Below are 27,500 nucleotides of genomic sequence, written 5' to 3'. Positions count from 1 at the left end.
CCACCTGTCCGCCGGCGAACATTTTCTATATCTCAAATATTCTCTTACATCATCACTTTTATTTCCGTGGTCAATACCAGCAAGCCATACATCATTTTAAAGCAACAAAACGAATATGTCATTGAATAATTTGCCCCAATAGTTTGTGAGAAAGTCTCAACTTTTACAAACGCATGTCCTGTTTGCTGTTTATGACGGACGAAACGGCTTTAATTCTGTACATCCTTGTGCTCAGTCTGTCCGTAAGGAATCATTGAAAAACAATATCCACTTGTATTTTTCCTGAAGTTATCCGATTTCGAGATATTGTCAAGTAAACAAACTTTTCGTCGTTTCTCGCCGGACGAGAATGCGCTTGTCCGGCGCATTTCTCCGTCCATAACAAATGACCTGTTTGACTTATACGATAGTGTTTGACATCGATCTCTTCCTTAGACTGTTTCCTACAGAATGAGACCATCCACGAATTTTTCTGTCACCGGGTTTGTTTGCTACAGCCTCCGGAGGAAAAAAATGCGGCGCTTCCGAAGCGCGCGTCCATCTTTGTTTTTAGCCCTTAGCTTCTGCTAACAGGCACGCAGGAGACTTTGAGTGACATATTATTCTAGCCAATCAGGAGACCTTTTTCCTGATAGGCGGGACAAAGGGTTTATTTACACAGAATTCTCCCTGTTCTCGTGCGTAAGGCTCCGGGAAGGCTGTAAAGAGCCAGATTTCTCAACAGGATTTTGCGCATAACGTTTTCTGAGGTTATTAGCCTTTTGGAAGTGCATTTTGTTAGATATATGTATTATTATACCAATACAAAAATAAAATAAAAATATTATTATTTTTTTTAACCTCTATATGGGAAATTCATGGGTAAACTCATATTTACACATTTTCACATATTTTTTTTTTAGCGGTTATAATTGCTATTAGTGGCCTACAAAACATCAAAATGTATGTTTTATGATCATAGAGGAGCTAAAATTGTAATAAAGCAGTTTGGCACAGTTGGCACATATTTGGATCACTTGTTCCGAATATACTTTTTGATACAAAAAGGTCAACAGCACCAAAATGCCTGTTCCTAGAGATCTGAAACTTTACACAGTTGTTGTCAACAAGATAAACATCATGTACAGTGAACAGCATATGCACACAATGAAGTATGTCATGCTCAGGACCATTACAAATTGACAATATTCAGGCGAGACTAAAAAAGGATGTTTTGTTTATGTTTGGGCCTCTGTAGTGTAAGTTCTGAAGCCCTGACAGTGTTCATGTGCACATCTGCAGAAACTTTCTAATGATGCATCACACTTGCATGTGGAACATAAGATCCTCTTTTAATAAGCAATGCCATTTGGGTCCAACCATTGTGCACAGGGCGAAAATAGGTGGGTGGTAACAGGTTAAAAGGTCAGACGTGTGTGTTTAAACGGTCAGGCGTGTGCTTAATCCAATCCAATCCACTTTATTTATATAGCACGATTTATATAACCAGAGGGTTCCAAAGTGCTTCACAGCAAGGTAAAAGACAGGCAAAATTAGGATAAAAGTAATAAAATAAGATATAAAAACAAAATCAAATAGAAAATTAAATCAAACAAACACACTAAAAGCAATGGAATAAAAATAAACAAATAAAATAAATAAAAAGGTGCTGCCCTCCCAACACATATAAAACATACAATCAACACACTACATGGAGTTAAAAGCCAGAGAAAACAGATGGTTTTAAGAAGCGATTTAAAAAGAGGCAGTGAGGAGGCTTTTCTTATGAGGAGTGGCAGTTTGTTCCACAGTTTTGGAGCTGCCACTGCAAAGGCTCGTTCACCTCTGACCTTTAGCCCGTGGCACTGCCAGGAGTAGCTGGTCAGCTGACCTGAGGGAACGGCTGGGAGTGTAGGGGTGTAGCAGCTCGGTATGCTTAAACGGTCAGACGTGCGTTTGAAAGATCAGACGTGCGTTTAAACGGTCAGACGTGCGTTTAAACGGTCAGACGTGCGTTTAAACGGTCAGACGTGCGTTTAAACGGTCAGACGTGCGTTTAAACGGTCAGACGTGCGTTTAAACGGTCAGACGTGTTGTCAGGCGTGCGTTTAAACGGTCAGGCGTGCGTTTAAAAGGTCAGGCGTGCGTTTAAAAGGTCAGGCGTGTGTTTAAACGCACGCTTAAACGGTCAGACGTGTGCTTAAACGGTCAGACGTGTGCTTAAACGTTCAGACGTGTGCTTAAACGGTCAGGCGTGTGTTTAAACGGTCAGGCGTGTGTGTAAACGGTCAGACGTGCGTTTAAACGGCCAGACGTGTGTTTAAAAGGTCAGACGTGTGTTTAAAAGGTCAGGCGTGTGTTTAAAAGGTCAGACGTGTGTTTTAAACGGTTAGACGTGCGTTTAAACGATCAGTTGTAGAAGAAAACACATTTTTTATTAAGAAAAACAAAATTAACATCTGAATCTCTGCTGTTTCCAATGGCACTGTTTTGGCACCATCTACTGGCTGCAGAGGGAATTACACAGGTTAATAATACACAACTGAAAGGTTTTCTTGGAGATGCCAGGCAGCCACACAGTTCTGATTGTGATGGGAGAAACCCTCAGAACTAGTCTGGTGATGATTTAGGGAGTTAAAACAGTAGAGGAGATTCTCAGAACCATGTCGCAGATCGAGGAAGGACATTCATATAAATATGGCCGTTTGTCTCTCTCTGGTTCCTCAAAACTCAGATCTGTTTCTATGTCATCTCTTTGCTCTGGTCTCTCCACAGCTCCAGGTGGAAACGCCTCAGGTCCTGGACCAGTGCCTGGACCACAGATGCCAGGTCAGCCAGGTAACAGCCGAGTTTTAATATTTCCTCTGTTTTATTATATACCAGTCTCTGCTCCCATGTTTCACGGTTTGTCAGGTGAACATACACAGAGATTTATTTGTGGTCGTTACTCCTGCTCTGTATACAATCAGCAAGACAGAACAAATTATACAATGTAGGCATCATTCAGTTTCAAGCGCCACGGGGACTTCTTTGTGTAGTAGTCTGTATATCACTGTACTGTGCCTCCATAAACCAAGCAGAAACATAAATGTGTACGTCTAATTACATTTGCATTATATTGTTCATTAGAAATCTCCAGATGTTGAATTGGATTATTTCTTTGCACTTCAACAGCCATGATTCTGCCTCATCTGAACTCCTTTGAATCTTCTCTCAGGGCCGCTCCCTCAGGACTTCATGCGTAACCTGATGACGCAGATCAGTCAGTACGCCGCCGCCGTGGCCACCAGCGCTGCCACCGCCACCGCCACGGGGCAGACGGCGCCCCCCGGAGCCGCTCCAGGGCACGGCGCCCCTCCCACCGCCTTCCCCGCTCCTCCTCCTCCGTCCGCCCAGGGGACGCCGCCTCAGCCCAGGGTCGTGTTCGGCAGGCCCCCCTTCCCTCCAAACATGCCCCCGCCGGCCTTCGGGACCAGAGGAACCACAATCAATGTGAGGGCCGCCATGCCGGGACAGCAGCCCGGACAGGTAACACTTTCAGAGCTGGAACACGTGATGTTCATTGACCAAGGTAATCGTCATGTTCCGCTCTCCAACATGAGCGGACAGCAGCATGTGCCTCAAACCTCCGCTGAGCACCCCCGCTGAGCACCTCCGCTGAGCACCTCCGCTGAGCACCCCCGCTGAGCACCCTCGCTGAGCACCCCCGCTGAGCACCCCCGCTGAGCACCCCCGCTGAGCACCCCCGCTGAGCACCCTCGCTGAGCACCCTCGCTGAGCACCCCCGCTGAGCACCCCCGCTGAGCACCTCCGCTGAGCACCTCCGCTGAGCACCTCCGCTGAGCACCCCCGCTGAGCACCTCCGCTGAGCACCCCCGCTGAGCACCCCCGCTGAGCACCCCCGCTGAGCACCCTCGCTGAGCACCCCCGCTGAGCACCTCCGCTGAGCACCTCCGCTGAGCACGTGCAGAGGAATCAACAGCAGCGCCAGGTCTCAACAAGTCACATGAAAAGTCTTTGTTTGTGGCTAAGGCTCTGTTCAAGTGTGGAATGATTAGACATTAGTTAGAAATACAGCCATTTCACAACAGAGAGAGCTCTCAGTGAAATGAAGGAAGCAGTGAAGGCTGAATGTATTTGAAAATGTGCAACAATCTGAAGTGGCAACAAAGCCAGACCACCTTTTCCAGGACCACCTCTGCCAGGACCACCTCTGCCAGGACCACCTCTGCCAGGACCACCTCTGCCAGGACCACCTCTGCCAGGCCGGGACCACCTCTGCCAGGACCACCTCTGCCAGGACCACCTCTGCCAGGCCGGGACCACCTCTGCCGGGACCACCTCTGCCGGGACCACCTCTGCCGGGACCACCTCTGCCAGGACCACCTCTGCCAGGCCGGGACCACCTCTGCCAGGCCGGGACCACCTCTGCCAGGCCGGGACCACCTCTCCCGGGACGGGACCACCTCTGCCGGGACCACGACCACCTCTCCCGGGACCACCTCTACAGAAGTGTCATGTCAACTCTGATGAACCTGATCCTTTCTGACCGGGATTAAGGCCACAGCTTTGCTCTGATAATCAAATGTGTTTTCACTGTGGCTCAAGTGTTTGTTATGTGTCTCTCCTCAGGCCTTTAACCCTGCGGCTCTGAACCAGATGATCAGTGGACTGGTGGGACAGCTGCTGCTCCCAGGACAAATGGGTACAAATATCCACCACACTTTACACAGAAACACTTGAGCTTATACTGAGGGCGACGGGGCAGGAGGTTCTAGACAAGATTAGATTTGTTTTATTGCCCGGCAAAAGGCCCTTAATGTGTCGCCATGAGGGAAGCACGTTTTCAGACGTTTCCTTAGCGTTAGTTGGAGCCCTTAGCGGTCGGTGGTGGGTTCATGATGACGCTAACACAGTGCTTTAGTCACTTTCACTGGACATTCTAGACCCCAGCGCTGTGCCAGAGTAAATACAGAGCTGCTGCGGGACAGTCACCGGACTTTGAACTGCACAAAAAAGTCCTGATTATGAATAAACGGCACAGCTAAGTAACTCCGTCTGTAGAGTTCCCTCTGCTGCTCGCTTGTGAAAACACATGGTCAGAACAGACTTTATTCTTTATCATGATAAGACGGTATAATCACACGCAAAACACTTCACGTATCAAATATTACAAAAAGAGCCAGGGTTTCTCAGGAGAGGTGTCTTTGGGTCGATGTTCCGCCCCGAGACAGCAGGGGGCGACGACACAGTTCAAACACCCCCAAAATACATATTTAACCATCACAGGGACAAAGATATTCAATAAGGTTAAAATGTTACTTACTTCTGCTTTAATAAAGAGTCATGTTGTAAAGTTGCTAATGTTAGCTGTTTACCTTAGCCTTGAGCAGCTGAAATAGCCATATTTTTTCATCTGAATCCAGTCCGTTTTCTTCACCAACGTGAGATCCAAGTGAAATCAACCGGGTACGATTCATATTAGTCCATAAATACGGCAGTTTCAGTCTTTGACGCTTATGGATGAAAAAACAAACAAACCTCCAGTAATTATGGATTATCTCCGAGTAGTACGAGGCACATACACGTCCTCTGGTGGCACAATGGTGTGAGTACACATTTAGAACACAAATGCGCCGGTAAACCGAGCAAATAGTTTTCACTCGGTTAACCACTAATACGTTCTGTCGCGTGATTAAAATCCTCTGGTCCGCAGCTGGTCCGACCGTCACCACCTCCTCCTCTACCTCCACGTCCTCCTCGTTCTCCTCCACCACCTCCTTCTCCAGCTCCACGGCCTCCTCCGGCTCGACCGCTCCGCCTCAGAACCAGGCTGACCCCGCGGCCGCCCCGTCCGCCCCGCCTCCGCCCCAGCCCCAGGATCTGCCGCCGGACCTGGGCCAGCTCCTGGGTTCGCTCCTGGGCATGGCGGGGGGAGCCGCGGGGCCCATGGGCGCTCCCTCCATCACGGTGACCACCTCCGGGATGCCAGCCTTCATCCAGGGCGTCAGCGAGTTCATGCAGCAGGTAAACGTTCATTGTACTTCGTTTGTTTGCCCGTATTTACTGAGGTTAAAGTTGTTAAATACACCGGCTGGATTCAAACTAATCAAACGGCTCCTCCTGTTGGACAACCGCAGCGATGGTCTTCTCACTTCTGAAACGACCATGTGGAAAGACGAATCCCGTGGTCATGGAGAAGATGTCAGTGTGTTTGAGATGGTCCGATCATTGGCCTCGAGCAGAGAAAACATCTGCAGAGAAGTAGAAACTAATGTACTACAGATCTGAACCCCAGTGAGTCTGTGTGAGGAACAATGACACACTGAAGATCTGTGTGAGGAACAATGACACACTGAAGATCTGTGTGAGGAACAATGACACACTGAAGATCTGTGTGAGGAACAATGACACACTGAAGATCTGTGTGAGGAACAATGACACACTGAAGATCTGTGTGAGGAACAATGACACACTGAAGATCTGTGTGAGGAACAATGACACACTGAAGATCTGTGTGAGGAACAATGACACACTGAAGATCTGTGTGAGGAACAATGACACACTGAAGATCTGTGTGAGGAACAATGACACACTGAAGATCTGTGTGAGGAACAATGACACACTGAAGATCTGTGTGAGGAACAATGACACACTGAAGATCTGTGTGAGGAACAATGACACACTGAAGATCTGTGTGAGGAACAATGACACGCTGAAGATCTGTGTGAGGAACAATGACACGCTAAAGATCTGTGTGAGGAACAATGACACGCTGAAGATCTGTGTGAGGAACAATGACACGCTGAAGATCTGTGTGAGGAACAATGACACGCTGAAGATCTGTGTGAGGAACAATGACACACTAAAGATCTGTGTGAGGAACAATGACACGCTGAAGATCTGTGTGAGGAACAATGACACACTGAAGATCTGTGTGAGGAACAATGACACGCTGAAGATTTGTGTGAGGAACAATGACACGCTGAAGATTTGTGTGAAGAACAATGACACCCTGAAGATCTGTGTGAGGAACAATGACACGCTGAAGATCTGTGTGAGGAACAATGACACCCTGAAGATCTGTGTGAGGAACAATGACACGCTGAAGATCTGTGTGAGGAACAATGACACGCTGAAGATCTGTGTGAGGAACAATGACACCCTGAAGATCTGTGTGAGGAACAATGACACACTGAAGATCTGCGTGAGGAACAATGACACGCTGAAGATCTGCGTGAGGAACAATGACACGCTGAAGATCTGCGTGAGGAACAATGACACACTGAAGATCTGCGTGAGGAACAAAGACTCACTTTGGTTAAAATACCGGATGGATAAACAGTATTAGTAAGAATAGTGTCGATAAATCCTTAATAATCCGTCTCTCTGATAAATGAGTTTCTCTGTCGTGTCTCTCCAGGCGTCCCAGCCCGTGTTCCCCCCTCCTCCCTCCGCCGCGGCCTCCGGCCCGGCCCCCGCCGCAGCTCCCCCCGGAGGCGCCCCCGGCCCAAGCCCCGGCGCCGAGGGCCTGAACCCGGAGCTGTTCACGGGGATCCTGGGCGGCGTGCTGAGGACCATGATGGGCTCCCTGGGACAGAACCAGAACGACACGGAGAGCATCGCACAGTTCATGCAGCGACTGTCGCAGGCCACCAACATCTTCATCAGCCCAGAGGACCCCACCGGTATGTTTAGGACCCCCACCAGTGTGTTTAGAACCCCACCGGTATGTTTAGGACCCCCACCGCTGTGTTTAGGACCCCCACCGGTGTGTTTAGGACCCCCACCGGTGTGTTTAGGACCCCCACCGGTATAAGACCCCCACCGGTGTGTTTAGGACCCCCACCGGTATAAGACCCCACCGGTGTGTTTAGGACCCGCCTTGTGACCCGTCGCCCTCCCGCAGGTTTCTTCGGCGAGCTGCTGATGCTGGTGTGCCAGACCTTCACCATGTCGGACCTGGTGCTGCTGCTGCACGGCCAACACCAGCCCCTGGGCCGCATCCAGCCGCAGCTCGCGCACTTCTTCAGACAGAACTACCTGAGCGGCCGGGAGCCCACCGAGCAGAACATTGCGGTGAGCACGCCGGCGTCTGCGTCTGAGGAAGTGTCGGGGGGAAATGATGACGTGAACAGGACAAAAAAATAACAATTTCCCCATGTGTGGACAATAAAGGAATAACTTATCTTATCTTAAATCCAACCTTTCCCGAACAATTTGAGAATGAGCTTGAGCTTTATCAGAATAAAGCTCCCGCATCACGTGACTAAATGTGTTTAAAACTACGGTAATGAGCGATAATGGCCTGAAATGTAGCTTTGAGTTTATAACAAATGGGATTAAACGGTACGATCCTCGTTTAGATCGAGTAGATTGAGCCCTAAATCTGTTAAATCTTGACATTTGAGTCACGTTCCACCTTCTAACGTCATCACCAAGTGTCTCTGGACATGTTTGTGTGAAAGACACTTTGTACACGTGTTTACGGAGCTCTGGTGTCGAAAACCATCACCTAAAAAGAGCATTTATAAATGATTTTGGTATGAATGAGAATGTAGAGTAAGTATTGTGTTGGCACTCTTCGTAACGTTATTTTGTGGTGTCTTTTCCAGGACGCGGCTGAGAGTTTGATCAACGAGCTGGAGGAATACATCAGTGAGAGCTTTGTGAGTAACGCAACAACTTCAATTAAACGTATTCTTTGTTCTTTGAATCATGTTTAGTTTAAAGGAATAATGGAGGATTTGAGAACCCAAGCGACTTTTTTTTTTTTTTAATTCGCATGCACGCACCCTCCCTCCTCCCCCCTCCCTCCTCCCCCCACCCTACTGTTGTTTCCAAGAGGCCGCCTCCCATCAAACCTCGTGCGTGAGCAGCTACAGCCCCGCGTTTGTGCACTGTACTGTACACTAAACACACACCGGCATATCAACCACATGCAGCCAGGGAAACGTGCTGCTGTGGTAATGAGGCTGCAGGTGTGCAGTAGCACGTAGGGAATGATTGACAGGTGGGAGAACTACCGTCCACGCCACCAGGAAATGAGACTCGGATTGTGCGCCAAAAATCCTCTGTTATTCCTTTAACAGATGATTTGTTTGACAGAGAGAGTCGTCTGTGTCGGTGCTGGACGGAGTCGACGCCACACAAACAAACATGTCCTTCTTCAGACAACAACTCACACAGATCGCAACACACATCCTGCACTGCTCAGGTACCACGCACACACGCACACGCACAGGTACGACACACACACACACACACAGGTACGACACACACACACACAGGTACGACAGACACACACACACACACACAGGTACGACAGACACACACACACACACACACAGGTACGACAGACACACACACACACACACACACAGGTACGACACACACACACACACACACAGGTACGACACACACACGCACAGGTACGACACACACACACACACACAGGTACGACACACACACGCACAGGTACGACACACACACACACACACAGGTACGACACACACACGCACAGGTACGACACACACACACACACACACACACGCACAGGTACGACACACACACGCACAGGTACGACACACACACACACAGGTACGACACGCACAGGTACGACACACACACAGGTACGACACACACACACACAGGTACGACAGACACACACACACACACAGGTACGACACACACACACACACACACACACACACAGGTACGACACACACACACACAGGTACGACACACACACACACACAGGTACGACACACACACACACACACAGGTACGACACACACACGCACAAGTACGACACACACACGCACAAGTACGACACACACACGCACAGGTACGACACACACACACACACACAGGTACGACACACACACACACACACAGGTACGACACACACACGCACAGGTACGACACACACACACACACACACACACAGGTACGACACACACACACACACAGGTACGACACACACACACACACAGGTACGACACACACACGCACAGGTACGACACACACACGCACAGGTACGACACACACACGCACAGGTACGACACACACACGCACAGGTACGACACACACACACACAGGTACGACACACACACACACAGGTACGACACACACACACACAGGTACGACACACACACACACAGGTACGACACACACACACACAGGTACGACACACACACACACACAGGTACGACACACACACACACAGGTACGACACACACACGCACAGGTACGACACACACACGCACAGGTACGACACACACACGCACAGGTACGACACACACACACACAGGTACGACACACACACACACACAGGTACGACACACACACACACAGGTACGACACACACACGCACAGGTACGACACACACACACACAGGTACGACACACACACACACAGGTACGACACACACACACACAGGTACGACACACACACGCACAGGTACGACACACACACGCACAGGTACGACACACACACACACAGGTACGACACACACACACGCACAGGTACGACACACACACACACAGGTACGACACACACACACAGGTACGACACACACACACAGGTACGACACACACACACACATACATGTAGGAGGATCGGTGAATGCCAATAAACACAGACATTTGAGGCAGTGATTTATGAATTATTGCATTTTTTGCTGCTGTGGTTGTTGTTGACGACGGTCTCCTCTGCTTTGGCCGCAGACGAGTCGTTCGGGCCGCGCCTGCTGCAGATGTGTAACGCGGCGCTGTTCCAGTGTTTGGCTCTGAACCTGTTCTGTCTGAGAGGAGACCAGCGCGCTCTCACCGCCGTCATCAACCACCGCATCGTCAGTGCCCCGCCCTCTCACCCTCACGCACAGCTGCATTCAAACAAACACGTGTGTGACCCTCCGTCTGTCCACAGAGGCGCATGTCCAGTGACATCAGCCCCAGCCTGGTCAACTGGATGACCAGCATGATGAGCATGAGGCTGCAGGTGATTCTGGAGAACATCCCTGTGCCATCGGAGCAGGTCCAGCAGTATGTGGTCTACACACAGGTCTGTCCCAGCCTCTACATCACTGCACTGTTAGTACTATTATGAGTATTAGTATTAATATCATAAGTGTTAGTATTATTATTATGAGTATTAGTAGTATTATTATTACTACTATTATTATTAGTAGTGGTAGTGGTAGTGGTGCGCGCTGAGAGTGAGATACGTGTGGTCAGAAGTGCGCGCTGAGAGTGAGATACGTGTGGTCAGAAGTGCGCGCTGAGAGTGAGATACGTGTGGTCAGAAGTGCGCGCTGAGAGTGAGATACGTGTGGTCAGAAGTGTGCGCTGAGAGTGAGATACGTGTGGTCAGAAGTGCGCGCTGAGAGTGAGATACGTGTGGTCAGAAGTGCGCGCTGAGAGTGAGATACGTGTGGTCAGAAGTGCGCGCTGAGAGTGAGATACGTGTGGTCAGAAGTGTGCGCTGAGAGTGAGATACGTGTGGTCAGAAGTGCGCGCTGAGAGTGAGATACGTGTGGTCAGAAGTGCGCGCTGAGAGTGAGATACGTGTGGTCAGAAGTGCACGCTGAGAGCAGGAAGTCGGTGAGCGGCTGCGTTAGAAAACAGGCTTGATTTTAACTCTGTGTAATTCCCTCTGCAGCCAGTAGATGGAGCCACAGCTCTGTTACTCTGGCGCTTCCAAAGGCTGTGGCTAAGTTCTGTTTTAGTTTTCTTCAGCGTTCAAAGTACGTTTCAGTTTTTTCCAAATCGTTTCAGAATTGCGTTAAAGAAACGGTAGATGCATTTCCCTGACCTTGTGTCGCCGAGCAGAGCACTTCTGCCTGAGCGTGTGGGTGATGTCAGCGGTGGCTCGTGTGTCTCTGATCCTCATCAATATTACATGTTTTCAGGGGGATCAGCCTTCAGCCTCAGAGCCGCAGGAGCAGGGCCAGAGCGCCACAGTGAGTACTGGACTGGGACTGGGACTGGGACCGGGACTGGGACCGGGACTGGGACTGGGACTGGGACCGGGACTGGGACTGGGACCGGGACTGGGACTGGGACTGGGACTGGGACTGGGACTGGGACTGGGACTGGGACCGGGACTGGGACCGGGACTGGGACCGGGACTGGGACTGGGACTAAAAGTAGAAGCGGGACTGGGTCTAGGACTAGAACCAGGATCAGAACAGGACTAGAACCACATCAAGAAGTGGGGGCCAGAGCGCCGCGGTGAGTACTGAACCAGGACCAGAACCACGACCAGGGACTAGAACCAGGGACTAGAACCAGGGACTAGAACCAGGGACTAGAACCAGGGACTAGAACCAGGGACTAGAACCAGGATTAGAAGTTAGTTGCTTTTATTCAAACAAAGTCACACTCCGAGTCATAAATGTGGGACAAAAAACAGTCTGACACGTGCAGTATGAAGAGGCGGGGCTTATCACTATGAAGAGGCGGGGCTTATCACTATGAAGAGGCGGGGCTTATCACTATGAAGAGGCGGGGCTTATCACTATGAAGAGGCGGGGTTTATCACTATGAAGAGGCGGGGCTTATCACTATGAAGAGGCGGGGCTTATCACTATGAAGAGGCGGGGTTTATCACTATGAAGAGGCGGGGCTTATCACTAAAAAGAGGCGGGGCTTATCACTAAAAAGAGGCGGGGCTTATCACTATGAAGAGGCGGGGCTTATCACTAAAAAGAGGCGGGGCTTAGCACTGTTGTTGTTGTTGTTGTTGTTTTATGGCAGTTGGCATCCAATTGTTGCATTACCGCCAGACTTTATTCCTCAGACTTTTCGTAGTCCTCAGACTGTCGTAGTCCGTAAAAGCTTAGCACTATGAAGAGGCGGGGCTTATCACTATGAAGAGGGGGGCTTATCACTATGAAGAGGCGGGGTGAAGAGGCGGGGCTTATCAGTATGAAGAGGCGGGGGTGAAGAGGCGGGGCTTATCACTATGAAGAGGCGGGGCTGATCAGGTTGGAACAGAAAGCCAATGCTTCTTTTATTAAACCTTTTTAGATCAATGTTGCTGTTTACAATGAACGAAATGTAAAAATATTGGTCCACTTTTGTCAAAGTTTATTACTAATTACTTGAACCAGAACTTTACCACAGAAAACCGTATCTTCCATCCCACAGAAATGATATATTTTCTTTATTTGGTCTAAATTAGCCTCGATTTAGTCCTGGTTTTGTTCTGTTAAGCTTTTATTTTGACAGTTACCTCATGAGGACACGTACACTTCCTGTTTATTGTTTGTGACGTTGGTCTTCTGCTTCTCAGGCGGGGGACACTCTGTCTCCGGCCGCCGCCACGACCGCCGAGGAGGCCATGTCCGTCGTCGAGGAGGCCAAGGCCGTCGTCCGGGAGACGGCGCCGTCGTCGCGGGAACACAGGCCGTTACCGAGCGACCTGGGGACATCTGGAGCGGCCGGTCGGCTGGGGGGCGCCGTGCCGCTCGGAGCCGAGGGCGGCCGAGAGGAGTCCGAGGCCTGGGCCGCCGCCGTGCCGCCGGTGAGACTCCGGCGCCGGGAGCGGGCTCATCGGCCCATGAGCTCGCTTTTAATGAGTCAAGACTTTTCAAACGTCTGTCAAAAGCCCAAGATGGTACAGTTTAGGCTGCTTCTGGGTGACGTACAGCGCCCCCTGCAGGTCGGACCACTCATTGAACTAAAACGCAGTTGAGAGAAATATCGTTTGAATTTAGCCAAAAATATTCTAAAAATGTCGTCACAGAAAAGCACATTTTTTAGGTTCATAATTTCACTTCCTGTTTGTAATTGATGACATCACAGTAGGAAATTACCCAGCAACCACTGGGCCAAAAACAAATCTCACCATTTATTTACTTTGACAAATATAAGAGATAGATTTTATTTTGTTGAATTAATGTCTAAAGAGTCAAAAAGTGGTGTGACGTCACTTCCTGTCATTTTCTACAGATTTGTCCTCATTTCTCCACAAACACCTGCTCGATCATCATTTATATGTACGACCGGTATAAATACACCACATAATGTCAACATTAGAACATCGTAAAAACATGGCATGCTTTCAAACTGGCCCTAATGTTTCTTTTACCTGTGAAAATGATGATTTATTCGCCAAAAACAAAACATTAAAATGTTTGGTTCTGGTTTTGGCATTAAGCCCCTCCCCCTCCTGCCTAAAAGTCAATTTTCTAGTGTCGTAGCTCGTCATCGACAGGAGGTAAAGTTGCAGACTTACAAAAGCCAGAGTTAAAGGTGATCAGACATGTGTGAATCACATTTAAAACCGCCTCAGACTGGTTTTTGATGAGGTAATGACGTTCTGACACGGCAGAAAGTCTAATGTACTTTACCCCCTCTCTTCTCTCTCTCCCCCCTCTCTTCTCTCTCTCTCCCCCCTCTCTTCTCTCTCTTCCCCCCTCTCTTCTCTCTCTCCCCCCTCTCTTCTCTCTCTTCCCCCCTCTCTTCTCTCTCTCCCCCCCTCTCTTCTCTCTCTTCCCCCCTCTCTTCTCTCTCTCCCCCCCTCTCTTCTCTCTCTCCCCCCCTCTCTTCTCTCTCTCCCCCCTCTCTTCTCTCTCTCCCCCCTCTCTTCTCTCTCTTCCCCCCTCTCTTCTCTCTCTCCCCCCTCTCTTCTCTCTCTCCCCCCTCTCTTCTCTCCTCTCTTCCCCCCCTCTCCTCTCTCTCTTCCCCCCCTCTCTTCTCTCTCTCCCCCCTCTCTTCTCTCTCCTCTCTCTTCCCCCCCTCTCTTCTCTCTCTCTTCTCTCTCTCCCCCCTCTCTTCTCTCTCTCCCCCCTCTCTTCTCTCTCCTCTCTCTTCCCCCCTCTCTTCTCTCTCTCCCCCCTCTCTTCTCTCTCTCCCCCCTCTCTTCTCTCTCCTCTCTCTTCCCCCCTCTCTTCTCTCTCTCTCCCCTCTCTTCTCTCTCTCCCCCCTCTCTTCTCTCTCCTCTCTCTTCCCCCCTCTCTTCTCTCTCTCTTCTCTCTCTTCTCTCTCTCCCCCCTCTCTTCTCTCTCCTCTCTCTTCCCCCCTCTCTTCTCTCTCTCTCCCCTCTCTTCTCTCTCTTCCCCCCCTCTCTTCTCTCTCTCTTCTCTCTCTTCTCTCTCTCCCCCCTCTCTTCTCTCTCTTCCCCCCTCTCTTCTCTCTCTTCCCCCCTCTCTTCTCTCTCTCCCCCCTCTCTTCTCTCTCTTCCCCCCTCTCTTCTCTCTCTTCCCCCCTCTCTTCTCTCTCTCCCCCCTCTCTTCTCTCTCTTCCCCCCTCTCTTCTCTCTCTTCCCCCCCTCTCTTCTCTCTCTCTCCCCCCTCTCTTCTCTCTCTTCCCCCCTCTCTTCTCTCTCTCCCCCCCTCTCTTCTCTCTCTTCCCCCCTCTCTTCTCTCTCTCCCCCCCTCTCTTCTCTCTCTCTTCTCTCTCTTCTCTCTCTTCCCCCCCTCTCTTCTCTCTCTCTCCCCCCTCTCTTCTCTCTCTTCCCCCCTCTCTTCTCTCTCTCTTCTCTCTCTTCTCTCTCTTCCCCCCTCTCTTCTCTCTCTCCCCCCCTCTCTTCTCTCTCTCTTCTCTCTCTTCCCCCCTCTCTTCTCTCTCTCCCCCCCTCTCTTCTCTCTCTCTTCTCTCTCTTCTCTCTCTTCCCCCCTCTCTTCTCTCTCCCTCCCCCCTCTCTTCTCTCTCTCCCCCCTCTCTTCTCTCTCTTCCCCCCTCTCTTCTCTCTCTTCCCCCCCTCTCTTCTCTCTCTCTCCCCCCTCTCTTCTCTCTCTTCCCCCCTCTCTTCTCTCTCTCCCCCCTCTCTTCTCTCTCTTCCCCCCCTCTCTTCTCTCTCTCTCCCCCCTCTCTTCTCTCTCTTCCCCCCTCTCTTCTCTCTCTCCCCCCTCTCTTCTCTCTCTTCCCCCCTCTCTTCTCTCTCTTCCCCCCTCTCTTCTCTCTCTCCCCCCTCTCTTCTCTCTCTTCCCCCCTCTCTTCTCTCTCTTCCCCCCTCTCTTCTCTCTCTCCCCCCTCTCTTCTCTCTCTTCCCCCCTCTCTTCTCTCTCTTCCCCCCTCTCTTCTCTCTCTTCCCCCCTCTCTTCTCTCTCTCCCCCCTCTCTTCTCTCTCTTCCCCCCTCTCTTCTCTCTCTCCCCCCTCTCTTCTCTCTCTTCCCCCCTCTCTTCTCTCTCTTCCCCCCTCTCTTCTCTCTCTTCCCCCCTCTCTTCTCTCTCTTCCCCCCCTCTCTTCTCTCTCTCTCCCCCCTCTCTTCTCTCTCTCCCCCCTCTCTTCTCTCTCTTCCCCCCCTCTCTTCTCTCTCTCTCCCCCCTCTCTTCTCTCTCTTCCCCCCTCTCTTCTCTCTCTCCCCCCTCTCTTCTCTCTCTTCCCCCCCTCTCTTCTCTCTCTCTCCCCCCTCTCTTCTCTCTCTTCCCCCCTCTCTTCTCTCTCTCCCCCCTCTCTTCTCTCTCTTCCCCCCTCTCTTCTCTCTCTTCCCCCCTCTCTTCTCTCTCTCCCCCCTCTCTTCTCTCTCTCCCCCCTCTCTTCTCTCTCTCCCCCCTCTCTTCTCTCTCTCCCCCCTCTCTTCTCTCTCTTCCCCCCTCTCTTCTCTCTCTCTCCCCCCTCTCTTCTCTCTCTTCCCCCCTCTCTTCTCTCTCTCCCCCCTCTCTTCTCTCTCTTCCCCCCCTCTCTTCTCTCTCTCTTCTCTCTCTTCTCTCTCTTCCCCCTCTCGCCTCTCTCTCTCTCTGCAGGAGTGGGTTCCCATCATCCGCTGTGACATGATGACGCAGAGAAAGATCAAGTCGCAGCCGCCTCTGTCCGATGCCTACCTGCAGGGCATGCCGGCCAAGAGGAGGAAGGTAACTGCTGCTGCCCCCGGTGGACACTTTTCAGATCGAAGTCGTTACGATTGAATTCAGGCGGCACGTTTTCCGTTACGTCCTGTGGTTATTCTACGTGTTTTTGTCCCGTGTTTTCCTGCCGTAGACGGGACAAGGCAGCGGCAGCCTCCTGTCTCTGTCGGACGCCGTGTCTCAGGCCGCTCGCAGCGCCGGAGTCCGACCAATCACCTCCAGCGAGCGACTGCAGCACGAATTGGAGACGGACGACCTGCGGGAGGCCTACTCTGAACAGGTGAGGTCCAACGTGAGGCCCAATGTGAGGCCTACTCTGAACAGGTGAGGTCCAACGTGAGGCCCAATGTGAGGCCTACTCTGAACAGGTGAGGTCCAACGTGAGGCCCAATGTGAGGCCTACTCTGAACAGGTGAGGCCCAACACGAGGCCTCTGAACAGATGAGGCCCAACATGAGGCCCAATGTGAGGCCTACTCTGAACAGGTGAGGCCCAACATGAGGCCCAATGTGAGGCCTACTCTGAACAGGTGAGGCCCAATACGAGGCCTCTGAACAGATGAGGCCCAACATGAGGCCCAATGTGAGGCCTACTCTGAACAGGTGAGGCCCAACATGAGGCCCAATGTGAGGCCTACTCTGAACAGGTGAGGCCCAACACGAGGCCTCTGAACAGGTGAGGCCCAACACGAGGCCTACTCTGAACAGGTGAGGCCCAACACGAGGCCTCTGAACAGGTGAGGCCCAACATGAGGCCCAATGTGAGGCCTACTCTGAACAGATGAGGCCCAACATGAGGCCCAATGTGAGGCCTACTCTGAACAGGTGAGGCCCAACATGAGGCCCAATGTGAGGCCTACTCTGAACAGGTGAGGCCCAACACGAGGCCTCTGAACAGGTGAGGCCCAATGTGAGGCCTACTCTGAACAGGTGAGGCCCAACACGAGGCCTCTGAACAGGTGAGGCCCAACATGAGGCCCAATGTGAGGCCTACTCTGAACAGGTGAGGCCCAACACGAGGCCTCTGAACAGGTGAGGCCCAATGTGAGGCCTACTCTGAACAGGTGAGGCCCAACACGAGGCCTCTGAACAGGTGAGGCCCAACACGAGGCCTCTGAACAGACATGAGCACAGCTTCCTTCACAGCTGGCATCTCTTAGAAAACGTTCAGTAGTTTTATTAAGCGGTGTAATTCCCTCTGCAGCCAGCGGGTGGCGTTGAACCTCAGTCAGTGCCGTGGGAAACAGCAGCGATACAGATGTCAGTTTTGCTTGTTAAGAGCATGTTTAAAGGCTGATAACGATGTAAATAATGTGTAACATTTGTCCTTCGAAGGCTGCTCTTTGTCTCGGCGTACGAAACGTGACTTTAACTCGAAGCTCGTGTACTTTTGAGGCCTCTAAACGTCTCATCTTTGACCGATTCTCTCGTTTTCGCAGGTAAAGTCCGATCTGAAGAAGCGACTCCGCGAGGACCCGGACTTCGCCTCCCAACAGTTCCCGAACGCGCACAGAGCCTTTTCCCCGGACTCGTAACGCCCGTGAGTCCGGGCTCCGCAGGAGGTCGCGTCCTGAGGGGCCCCTCGTTTTAACAGAAGCGGAATTCAAAACCCGGCTTGCGGTTCTCGTCTCCGTAACCGCCGGGCCCATCGGCAAAAGCGGAGTCCTTTTTCTTACGCCTTCTAAAATAATGTACGTTTTACCATCGGGTGCGAGCGTAAACGGTAACGCGGCGACGCCTTCGAGGATGAATCAAGATTTGGAGATATCCGTTGATAACGACGCTTCGCTCGCCGTAACGTCTGCCCTCGAGCTCAAATTTAGACTCTCACATCTCGACCCGTTTCACGACCTCTTCTTCTCTAACGCTGCCTCTCGATTTTGCGTCCAGTGCCTATTTATTTTCAGCTTTGGTCTCGTCTCCTTCTCTTCGGTCGTAGTTTGCGTTGCTCCGTTGATGCTTTTTAATTTTTTTTCCCTTCACAAACGCACGAGTCGGGTTCGGAATCTTTGCTACGTGAATGTACAGTACGCAATAAACTCTTGATACACAATGAAACGCTGTGTGTGTTGTTTTGATCAAAGTTTTTTAACCGGCTGCGAATCGGTCAAACTAAAATCTCATTTATCATCGTAGGGAATTCTATCTTCCATCAGAAAAGTACCGTATTTTCCGGAGTATAAGTTGCACCAGCCCAAAAAATGCATTTTTTTTTTTCTGTTTAAGTCGCATTTTTGGGGGAAATGTATTTGATAAAATCCAAGAACAGACATTTCAATTTAAAAGAGATTAGAGAACATGGTGAATAGGTGTACGTATGCTAACATGCTAACACCTTCAGCTACATGACGTATGCTAACATGCTAACACCTTCAGCTACATGAGGCACAGACAGAACTGTGGTAAGTGTCTGGTATGTTAACGTAACATATGAACAGTTATTCAGATAACTATAGCATGAAGAACATGCTAACAAGTTTAGCAAAGCATCAGTTTTACCCCAAATCACTAAATCCATTGAATTCTTCTTCCTCTGTGTCACTTCTAAACAACTCCACAAACTCCGGAGGAAGAGGAAGTGCTGATTCTTCTTCTGTGTCGCCTAGAGCGCCCTCTTGTTGTCAGTGTGAAAATAACAAAATATCACATAAGTCGCACCCCGGACACAACTTCCCCATGTGGGACAATAAAGGATTATCTTATCTTAAGACAAAAGGTCCGACTTATAGTATAGAAAATACGGTACTACATTTGGCCCCTGAATTAGATACTTACATTTTCTTTTGTAATTGATATACATTTGCTAAGACAACCATTTTATTTGAGTTATTTTTTTAGTTGATAATTGGGATTTAAATGACTCATTTTTGCCATGTAGAACATTTAAATATGTAAATGTGGCTTTATTTCCAAAGTACGCCGCGTGTTTTGGGATTAATCAACTTTTCAAGCAAATCTGAGACGGTGTTGGTTTTGTGAATATTGTGACTTGATGTAACGGTGACAAATCTACTAAAACCTACTCTACGATGACGTGATGCGACTCATTGCTGCCCCCTCCTGGCAAAGACCGTCAACCGCGCCGCAATTTCAGACGTTTAAATCGGGCGCGGCTGAAGTCTACCTTCTCCAGAACTGGTTCCACTTCCCAAGGACCTAAAAGAGAGCACTTCCTGGTTCGGATCCTGCTTGGGAATCGTTCGAAGTGAGACAAACGAGTGGACTTCAGGTTATCGGAGTGTAATCCGGAGTGTTTGCCGTTCATTTGTCTTTTAATTTATTAGCATAAGGATCATCTTCGTTTGTTGAAGGCGTTTCCCCGTCTCCCACTCTTCAAATATTGACTTGACGCAGGTCGAAGGGTGCAAAGTTTTATTCATTTTAAATACTTAAATAAAGCGACCTTAAGCGGACCAAACCAACACAAGAAACGGACACAAAGAGCCATTCCATAAACGGTCCGTGGCATTGTTGAGACTTTGAACACGGCACCATTACCACAGTTCATAATCGTCATCGACGCAACGTAGTCACAGACGGGGGGGGCGGATTTGCAGAGCGGCGGAAGGGCGTCGTCGCGTCACTCGGCGGGCGCAAGCGGAAGAGCCGCTTCAGAGGAACGCTCCGGGCGGTTTCCTGGGGTCTTTCTGGTTCCTGAACCGGCGGGCCAGCCACACGCCCAGGATCTGCAACGGACGAGACACTTAACACGGAAGAAACGGACTCGTCAAAGCGCCGTCGGGCCTCTCGAAAAGCGAAAAACGACTGTCAGATTTGATCGAGAGCGACGCCCGAAAGAGTTTCTCAAGTAACTGGACTTTTGTCACGAACTGTGTCGTCAACTTTACAAAGAGGTGACCAGAATGTGTAGACGTACTTTTGTTCTTAAGGTTTACTGGATCCCATGGAAGTCATTATATTTGTGCCCAGATTTAGCCCAGTTTAAGACGCGTTCCGGCCCACATTAACCCCGGCCCAGGTGACGAAGCCTAAATGTAATTAGTCGATGTTTACGATGGCGAGCGGTCACGCCACACGGATACGCGCGCATCAAAACGTCCGAGGTCGAAGATACAAGTGTGAAATACCGTATTTTCCGGACTAAGTTGCACCAGCCAAAAAAAATCATAAAGAAAAAAACATATAAAAGTCGCACTGGAGTGTGAAAATAACAAATAATATCATAAGTCGCTCCGGAGTATAAGTCTAAGTATAAGTCTCATCCTGGCTAAAACAATGAAAAAAGGTGCAACTTATAGTCCGGAAAATACGGTATTTAAACATTTTATAACATCAGATCTGCGGTAAACGAATGGCACAGGTTCAGAGACGGACCAAACCTCGATCATAAACGACACGCTGAAAACCCTCGGACAAGAATGTGGTTTGATGAGTCTATTCTTAGTTTAAAATAATAATAACGAGATCCCAGTTCAGGCCACGCCCTCTTTTAGCTGAGAGAGAGACGTGTCCAAAGCAAATATTAGCTTCACTCACACAACTGTAATGTTCATTTATTCAGCAATAAAAAGAACAAATTGTCCTCGTGCAAAAGCTGCTCATGTTCCGCTTTTGTCCTCTGCATACTTCTAATCTACAACACCTGGGTCTTGGTCTGGTCCAGTCCCCACGGTGGTCCAGAGCAGTCCCCCTATGGTCGTCCAGTCCAGGACCAGTCCCCCCGGCCCCCGGTGGTCCAGAGCAGTCCCCCTATGGTCGTCCAGTCCAGGACCAGTCCCCCCGGCCCCCGGTGGTCCAGACCAGTCCCCACACGGTCCAGTCCCCACACGGTCCAGTCCCCCACGGTCAGTAGCTTCTAAGTTCTGACCTCTGTGAAGCTGAAGAAGAGTCCAATTCCTCCCACGAACCTCAGGATGTCTCCAGTGTAACGAGTGATGATGTCTGAGCAGGGCTGACAGGAGAGCGCCCCCTGGACACAGCTCTGGAATAACACAAGACGGATGAGAAAAGAGCCAGAAGAGGAGGAGCCGAGTCGGGTCAAATGATTGGTGGGAGAATTGGTTTTTATTCCACCAGTTTTGTGGGAAATGAGTAGAAAACTGGTGAATATTTGAAAGGAAAATGGTGAATCATTTCAGAGTCAGAGGTCAGAAGATTGAATTCAACAAATTCAATTGAAAAACATTGTAGAAAATTTGTGAAAGATTTGAGTGAAAATTGTGGTATTAAAAGGTTAAAATTGTAAGAAACGTTGAGGGACAAATGTGGAGAAAAGTGGGTGGAAGGATTTGAGGAGGACGAGGAGCGGCCTGAGCGGCGAGGCGGGCGTGTCCCCGGGCGAGGCGGGCGTGTCACTGACCGCGGCGCACGTGGAGTTGTCGACGCGAGTGAAGCCGCAGCAGTTCAGAGTCCGCTCCACGTCCTGCTGAGTCGTCTCCGAGCGATTCCAACCGGCCTCCAGCAAACGGTCCTGAAACGGTCACAAGTCCAAGTCTCTTTCAGTGCGTCGAAAATGTGTCCTATCACAATGATGCAGACGAGTCAGGTCTATGTTTCACTGTCCCAGGTGAATATGGACCAGTGGATTCACTCTGTCACTGCATCCAACAGATCAGTGTGTGGACCGGCCTCCTGCTGGTGCCAGAGTCAGGACTAAACATGGAGCGGCCTCCTGCTGGTGCCAGAGTCAGGACTAAACATGGACCGGCCTCCTGCTGGTGCCAGAGTCAGGACTAAACATGGACCGGCCTCCTGCTGGTGTCAGAGTCAGGACTAAACATGGCCTCCTGCTGGTGCCAGAGTCAGGACTAAACATGGACCGGCCTCCTGCTGGTGCCAGAGTCAGGACTAAACATGGCCTCCTGCTGGTGCCCTGTTGTGTGAAGCCTTAATGTTTCAAATTCTGACCTAAATATTTTTGATTGTGGCTTTAAAAAACATCTTTACGACTCGGTCACTGATGGTCTTTTGTGAGGCGAATGAACTCTCAATCATTGGCCCACATTTGGCTCATGTTTGGGCCATTTGTTGGCCCACATTTGGCTCATGTCTGGGCCGTGTGTTGGCCCACATTTGGCTCATGTTTGCGTCTCACCTGTTGTTGTTTGTTGAGGGTTAGGCAGGCGCAGGACACAGAGAACTGCATCACAAACACCACGAACAGGACGATCATGTACTGCAGCTCAGTCAAGGACCACGCCCAACATCAGTTTTAAACACACTTACTACTGGACCCGCTCCTGACCCGCACTAGACCCGCTCCTGACCCGCACTAGACCCGCTCCTGACCCGCACTAGACCCGCTCCTGACCCGCACTAGACCCGCTCCTGACCCGCACTAGACCCGCACTAGACCCGCTCCTGACCCGCACTAGACCCGCTCCTGACCCGCACTAGACCCGCTCCTGACCCGCTCCTGACCCGCTCCTGACCCGCTCCTGACCCGCACTAGACCCGCTCCTGACCCGCTCCTGACCCGCACTAGACCCGCTCCTGACCCGCACTAGACCTGCTCCTGAACCGCACTAGACCCGCTTCTGACCCGCACTAGACCCGGTCCTGAACCGCACTAGACCCGCTTCTGACCCGCTCCTGACCCGCACCTGACCCGCTCCTGACCCGAATTAGTCCCACTTTAGACCCGCTCCTGACCCGCACCTGACCCGCATTAGTCCCACTTTAGACCCGCTCCTGACCCGCACCTGACCCGCATTAGTCCCACTTTAGACCCGCTCCTGACCCGCTTTAGACCCACTCCTGACCCGCTTTAGACCCACTCCTGACCCGGTCCTGACCCGCTTTAGACCCGGTCCTGACCAGCAATAGTCCCACTTTAGACCCCGTCCCACTTTAGACCCGGTCCTGACCCGCATTAGTCCCCGATCCTGCTTTAGGCCCCGGTCCTGACCCGCTTTAGGCCCCGGTCCTGACCCGCTTTAGGCCCCGGTCCTGACCCGCTTTAGGCCCCGGTCTTGACCCGCTTTAGGCCCCGGTCCTGACCCGCTTTAGGCCCCGGTCCAGAGGATACAAAGAAGAGCAGGATCTGGTTGTGTTTGAGCGCGCCGCACAGACCCATGAACGCCACGACGAACAGGAAGCAGCCGACGCCCACAACGGCCGCGACCACGCGCACACTGGAGACCAGCGAGAAGAGGTGCCCCCAACTGGCCACTCCCACCAACAGCACGCTCACCATCTGAGGAGGAGTTACACAGATTGTCACGGTAACAAAGCATCAGGAGCGGCAGACGAGAAACGATACTTTACAAAAGAGAAAGAGCAGAAGGAAGATCTGACATTGACCTCTGAACTCTGGCTCCATCGTTTATTGATCCTAAAGAAAAGTACTTTCTAAAAGTATTTGTAGTAGATAGTATTATAAGAAGGATCTTCATCTCAAATACTTGAAAATAAAGTCAATTTAATCCATGTTTGTGTCTGGGAGTAAATGTGTCCCTTTTAGCTATGGTTTAGACCCCGGTTTAGAATCTTTCTAATTCAACATATTTTCCCAAAGAATGATTTTGTCCTTCATTTGTGAAGCTGTGTCAGACAAATGAACGGAACTGGTTTATCGCACAAAAACATCTCATACTGTGACATGCCTAATTCAAGCCTAGTTCAAGACTAGTTCAAGACTAGTTCAAGACTAGTTCAAGCCTAGTTCAAGCCAAGTTCAAGACTAGTTCAAGACTAATTCAAGACTAGTTCAAGACTAGTTCAAGCCTAGTTCAAGCCAAGTTCAAGACTAGTTCAAGACTAATTCAAGACTAGTTCAAGACTAATTCAAGACTAGTTCAAGCCTAGTTCAAGACTAGTTCAAGACTAGTTCAAGACTAGTTCAAGCCTAGTTCAAGCCTAGTTCAAGCCTAGTTCAAGACTAGTTCAAGCCAAGTTCAAGACTAATTCAAGCCTAGTTCAAGACTAATTCAAGACTAGTTCAAGACTAGTTCAAGACTAATTCAAGCCTAGTTCAAGACTAATTCAAGCCTAGTTCAAGACTAATTCAAGCCTAGTTCAAGACTAGTTCAAGCCAAGTTCAAGACTAGTTCAAGACTAATTCAAGACTAGTTCAAGCCTAGTTCAAGCCTAGTTCAAGCCAAGTTCAAGACTAGTTCAAGCCAAGTTCAAGACTAGTTCAAGACTAGTTCAAGCCTAGTTCAAGACTAGTTCAAGCCTAGTTCAAGCCAAGTCCAAGACTAGTTCAAGCTTAATTCAAGACTAGTTCAAGACTAGTTCAAGACTAGTTCAAGACTAGTTCAAGACTAGTTCAAGCCAAGTTCAAGCCTAGTTCAAGCCTAGTTCAAGCCAAGTTCAAGACTAGTTCAAGACTAGTTCAAGACTAGTTCAAGACTAGTTCAAGCCTAGTTCAAGACTAATTCAAGACTAGTTCAAGCCAAGTTCAAGACTAGTTCAAGCCAAGTTCAAGACTAGTTCAAGACTAGTTCAAGCCAAGTTCAAGACTAGTTCAAGACTAGTTCAAGCCAAGTTCAAGACTAATTCAAGACTAGTTCAAGCCTAGTTCAAGACTAGTTCAAGACTAGTTCAAGCCAAGTTCAAGACTAGTTCAAGACTAATTCAAGACTAGTTCAAGACTAGTTCAAGACTAGTTCAAGACTAGTTCAAGACTAATTCAAGCCTAGTTCAAGACTAGTTCAAGACTAGTTCAAGCCTAGTTCAAGACTAGTTCAAGACTAATTCAAGCCTAGTTCAAGACTAGTTCAAGACTAATTCAAGCCTAGTTCAAGACTAATTCAAGCCTAGTTCAAGACTAGTTCAAGCCAAGTTCAAGACTAGTTCAAGACTAATTCAAGACTAGTTCAAGCCTAGTTCAAGCCAAGTTCAAGACTAGTTCAAGCCTAGTTCAAGCCTAGTTCAAGACTAGTTCAAGCCTAGTTCAAGCCAAGTCCAAGACTAGTTCAAGACTAGTTCAAGCTTAATTCAAGCCTAGTTCAAGACTAGTTCAAGACTAGTTCAAGCCAAGTTCAAGACTAGTTCAAGACTAGTTCAAGACTAGTTCAAGACTAGTTCAAGCCTAGTTCAAGCCTAGTTCAAGCCAAGTTCAAGACTAGTTCAAGCCAAGTTCAAGACTAGTTCAAGACTAGTTCAAGACTAATTCAAGCCTAGTTCAAGACTAGTTCAAGACTAGTTCAAGACAAGACTAGTTCAAGACTAGTTCAAGCCTAGTTCAAGACTAATTCAAGACTAGTTCAAGCCAAGTTCAAGACTAGTTCAAGCCTAGTTCAAGCCAAGTTCAAGACTAGTTCAAGCCAAGTTCAAGACTAGTTCAAGACTAGTTCAAGCCAAGTTCAAGACTAATTCAAGACTAGTTCAAGACTAGTTCAAGACTAGTTGAAGACTAGTTCAAGCCTAGTTCAAGACTAGTTCAAGCCTAGTTCAAGCCAAGTCCAAGACTAGTTCAAGCCAAGTTCAAGACTAGTTCAAGACTAGTCCAAGACTAGTTCAAGCCAAGTTCAAGCCTAGTTCAAGCCTAGTTCAAGACTAGTTCAAGACTAGTTCAAGGCAAGTTCAAGACTAGTTCAAGCCAAGTTCAAGACTAGTTCAAGACTAGTTCAAGCCTAGTTCAAGACTAGTTCAAGCCTAGTTCAAGACTAGTTCAAGCCTAGTTCAAGCCAAGTTCAAGACTAGTTCAAGCCAAGTTCAAGACTAGTTCAAGCCAAGTTCAAGACTAGTTCAAGCCAAGTTCAAGACTAGTTCAAGACTAGTTCAAGCCTAGTTCAAGCCAAGTTCAAGACTAGTTCAAGCCAAGTTCAAGACTAGTTCAAGCCTAGTTCAAGACTAGTTCAAGCCAAGTTCAAGACTAGTTCAAGCCAAGTTCAAGCCAAGTTCAAGACTAGTTCAAGCCAAGTTCAAGCCTAATTCAAGACTAGTTCAAGACTAGTTCAAGACTAGTTCAAGACTAGTTCAAGCCAAGTTCAAGGCAAGTTCAAGACTAGTTCAAGCCAAGTTCAAGACTAGTTCAAGCCTAGTTCAAGCCAAGTTCAAGACTAGTTCAAGCCAAGTTCAAGACTAGTTCAAGCCAAGTTCAAGACTAGTTCAAGACTAGTTCAAGCCTAGTTCAAGACTAGTTCAAGACTAGTTCAAGACTAGTTCAAGCTTAGTTCAAGCCTAGTTCAAGACTAGTTCAAGCCTAGTTCAAGACTAGTTCAAGCCAAGTTCAAGCCTAGTTCAAGCCTAGTTCAAGCCTAGTTCAAGCCTAGTTCAAGACTAGTTCAAGCCTAGTTCAAGCCTAGTTCAAGCCAAGTTCAAGCCTAGTTCAAGCCTAGTTCAAGCCCGGTTAAAGCCTGATCAGGACACTGCAGCTTTGCCAGTAGTGGTGTGAAAACGATGACCTGAAGTTACACAAACTCGAGAAAAAAAGCGACACAAACGCGACACTAAAATCAACTTGTGACACCGGGAGAATCTCTGACTCGATCTCAGATAAATGGTCAATTACTGTTATAACTTTATCCCACATAAAAGCAAAGCTGGCGTTATGGTTTTTGACTTTTCGATTTAATAACCGCACCGTTTTCTTAGTTGTTCAATGATGTCGGCGCATGTTTTAGAGTCTGCGTGGTCCAGAAAACGATCAGGATCATCAACATACGACTAAAGCATCCAGCAACCCACCGGTCACGATCGCTCACAGCATCGCCGCAGCCGTAAATACAATTAAATACAATAAAAGCACCATTTATCGAGAGGAAATTCACCCCAAAAAACTGTGCGCTCAATTGACAATAAACCTGCCATAATTAAC

General features: G+C 49.4%; 2 protein-coding genes across 3 annotated transcripts in view; one reads left to right on the top strand and one right to left on the bottom strand.

Moving 5' to 3' along the window:
- Positions 1 to 18,802, top strand: part of bag6 (BCL2 associated athanogene 6) — a 29,758-nt gene extending 10,956 nt beyond the window's left edge. The window contains exons 11-25 of one of the 2 annotated variants that reach the window (XM_072461676.1): positions 2,755 to 2,817; positions 3,197 to 3,507; positions 4,612 to 4,684; positions 5,696 to 6,006; positions 7,403 to 7,667; positions 7,889 to 8,058; positions 8,595 to 8,648; positions 9,088 to 9,196; positions 10,707 to 10,831; positions 10,909 to 11,043; positions 11,891 to 11,941; positions 13,276 to 13,506; positions 16,674 to 16,781; positions 16,909 to 17,055; positions 18,214 to 18,802. In XM_072461676.1, the coding sequence (XP_072317777.1) occupies positions 2,755 to 2,817; positions 3,197 to 3,507; positions 4,612 to 4,684; positions 5,696 to 6,006; positions 7,403 to 7,667; positions 7,889 to 8,058; positions 8,595 to 8,648; positions 9,088 to 9,196; positions 10,707 to 10,831; positions 10,909 to 11,043; positions 11,891 to 11,941; positions 13,276 to 13,506; positions 16,674 to 16,781; positions 16,909 to 17,055; positions 18,214 to 18,309 (2,249 nt within the window). In that variant the 3' untranslated portion in view covers positions 18,310 to 18,802. The remainder of the gene's footprint in view (positions 1 to 2,754; positions 2,818 to 3,196; positions 3,508 to 4,611; positions 4,685 to 5,695; positions 6,007 to 7,402; positions 7,668 to 7,888; positions 8,059 to 8,594; positions 8,649 to 9,087; positions 9,197 to 10,706; positions 10,832 to 10,908; positions 11,044 to 11,890; positions 11,942 to 13,275; positions 13,507 to 16,673; positions 16,782 to 16,908; positions 17,056 to 18,213) is intronic. The other variant, XM_072461675.1, reaches the window with a different exon arrangement.
- Positions 18,803 to 20,345: 1,543 nt separating this feature from the next.
- tspan13a (tetraspanin 13a) overlaps positions 20,346 to 27,500 on the bottom strand; it is a 7,530-nt gene continuing 375 nt past the window's right edge. The window contains exons 2-6 of the mRNA XM_072461691.1: positions 23,763 to 23,930; positions 22,830 to 22,910; positions 22,095 to 22,205; positions 21,603 to 21,716; positions 20,346 to 20,460 (exon numbers count right to left, since the gene is read on the bottom strand). Of these exons, the coding sequence (XP_072317792.1) occupies positions 20,386 to 20,460; positions 21,603 to 21,716; positions 22,095 to 22,205; positions 22,830 to 22,910; positions 23,763 to 23,930 (549 nt within the window). The 3' untranslated portion in view covers positions 20,346 to 20,385. The remainder of the gene's footprint in view (positions 20,461 to 21,602; positions 21,717 to 22,094; positions 22,206 to 22,829; positions 22,911 to 23,762; positions 23,931 to 27,500) is intronic.

This window comes from Eucyclogobius newberryi, unplaced genomic scaffold (assembly GCF_026437365.1).
Source record: "Eucyclogobius newberryi isolate DKJ021-1_F unplaced genomic scaffold, fEucNew1.0.hap1 SCAF_3, whole genome shotgun sequence".
NCBI lineage: Eukaryota > Metazoa > Chordata > Actinopteri > Gobiiformes > Gobiidae > Eucyclogobius > Eucyclogobius newberryi.
This window is presented reverse-complemented; position numbering and strand designations above follow the sequence as displayed.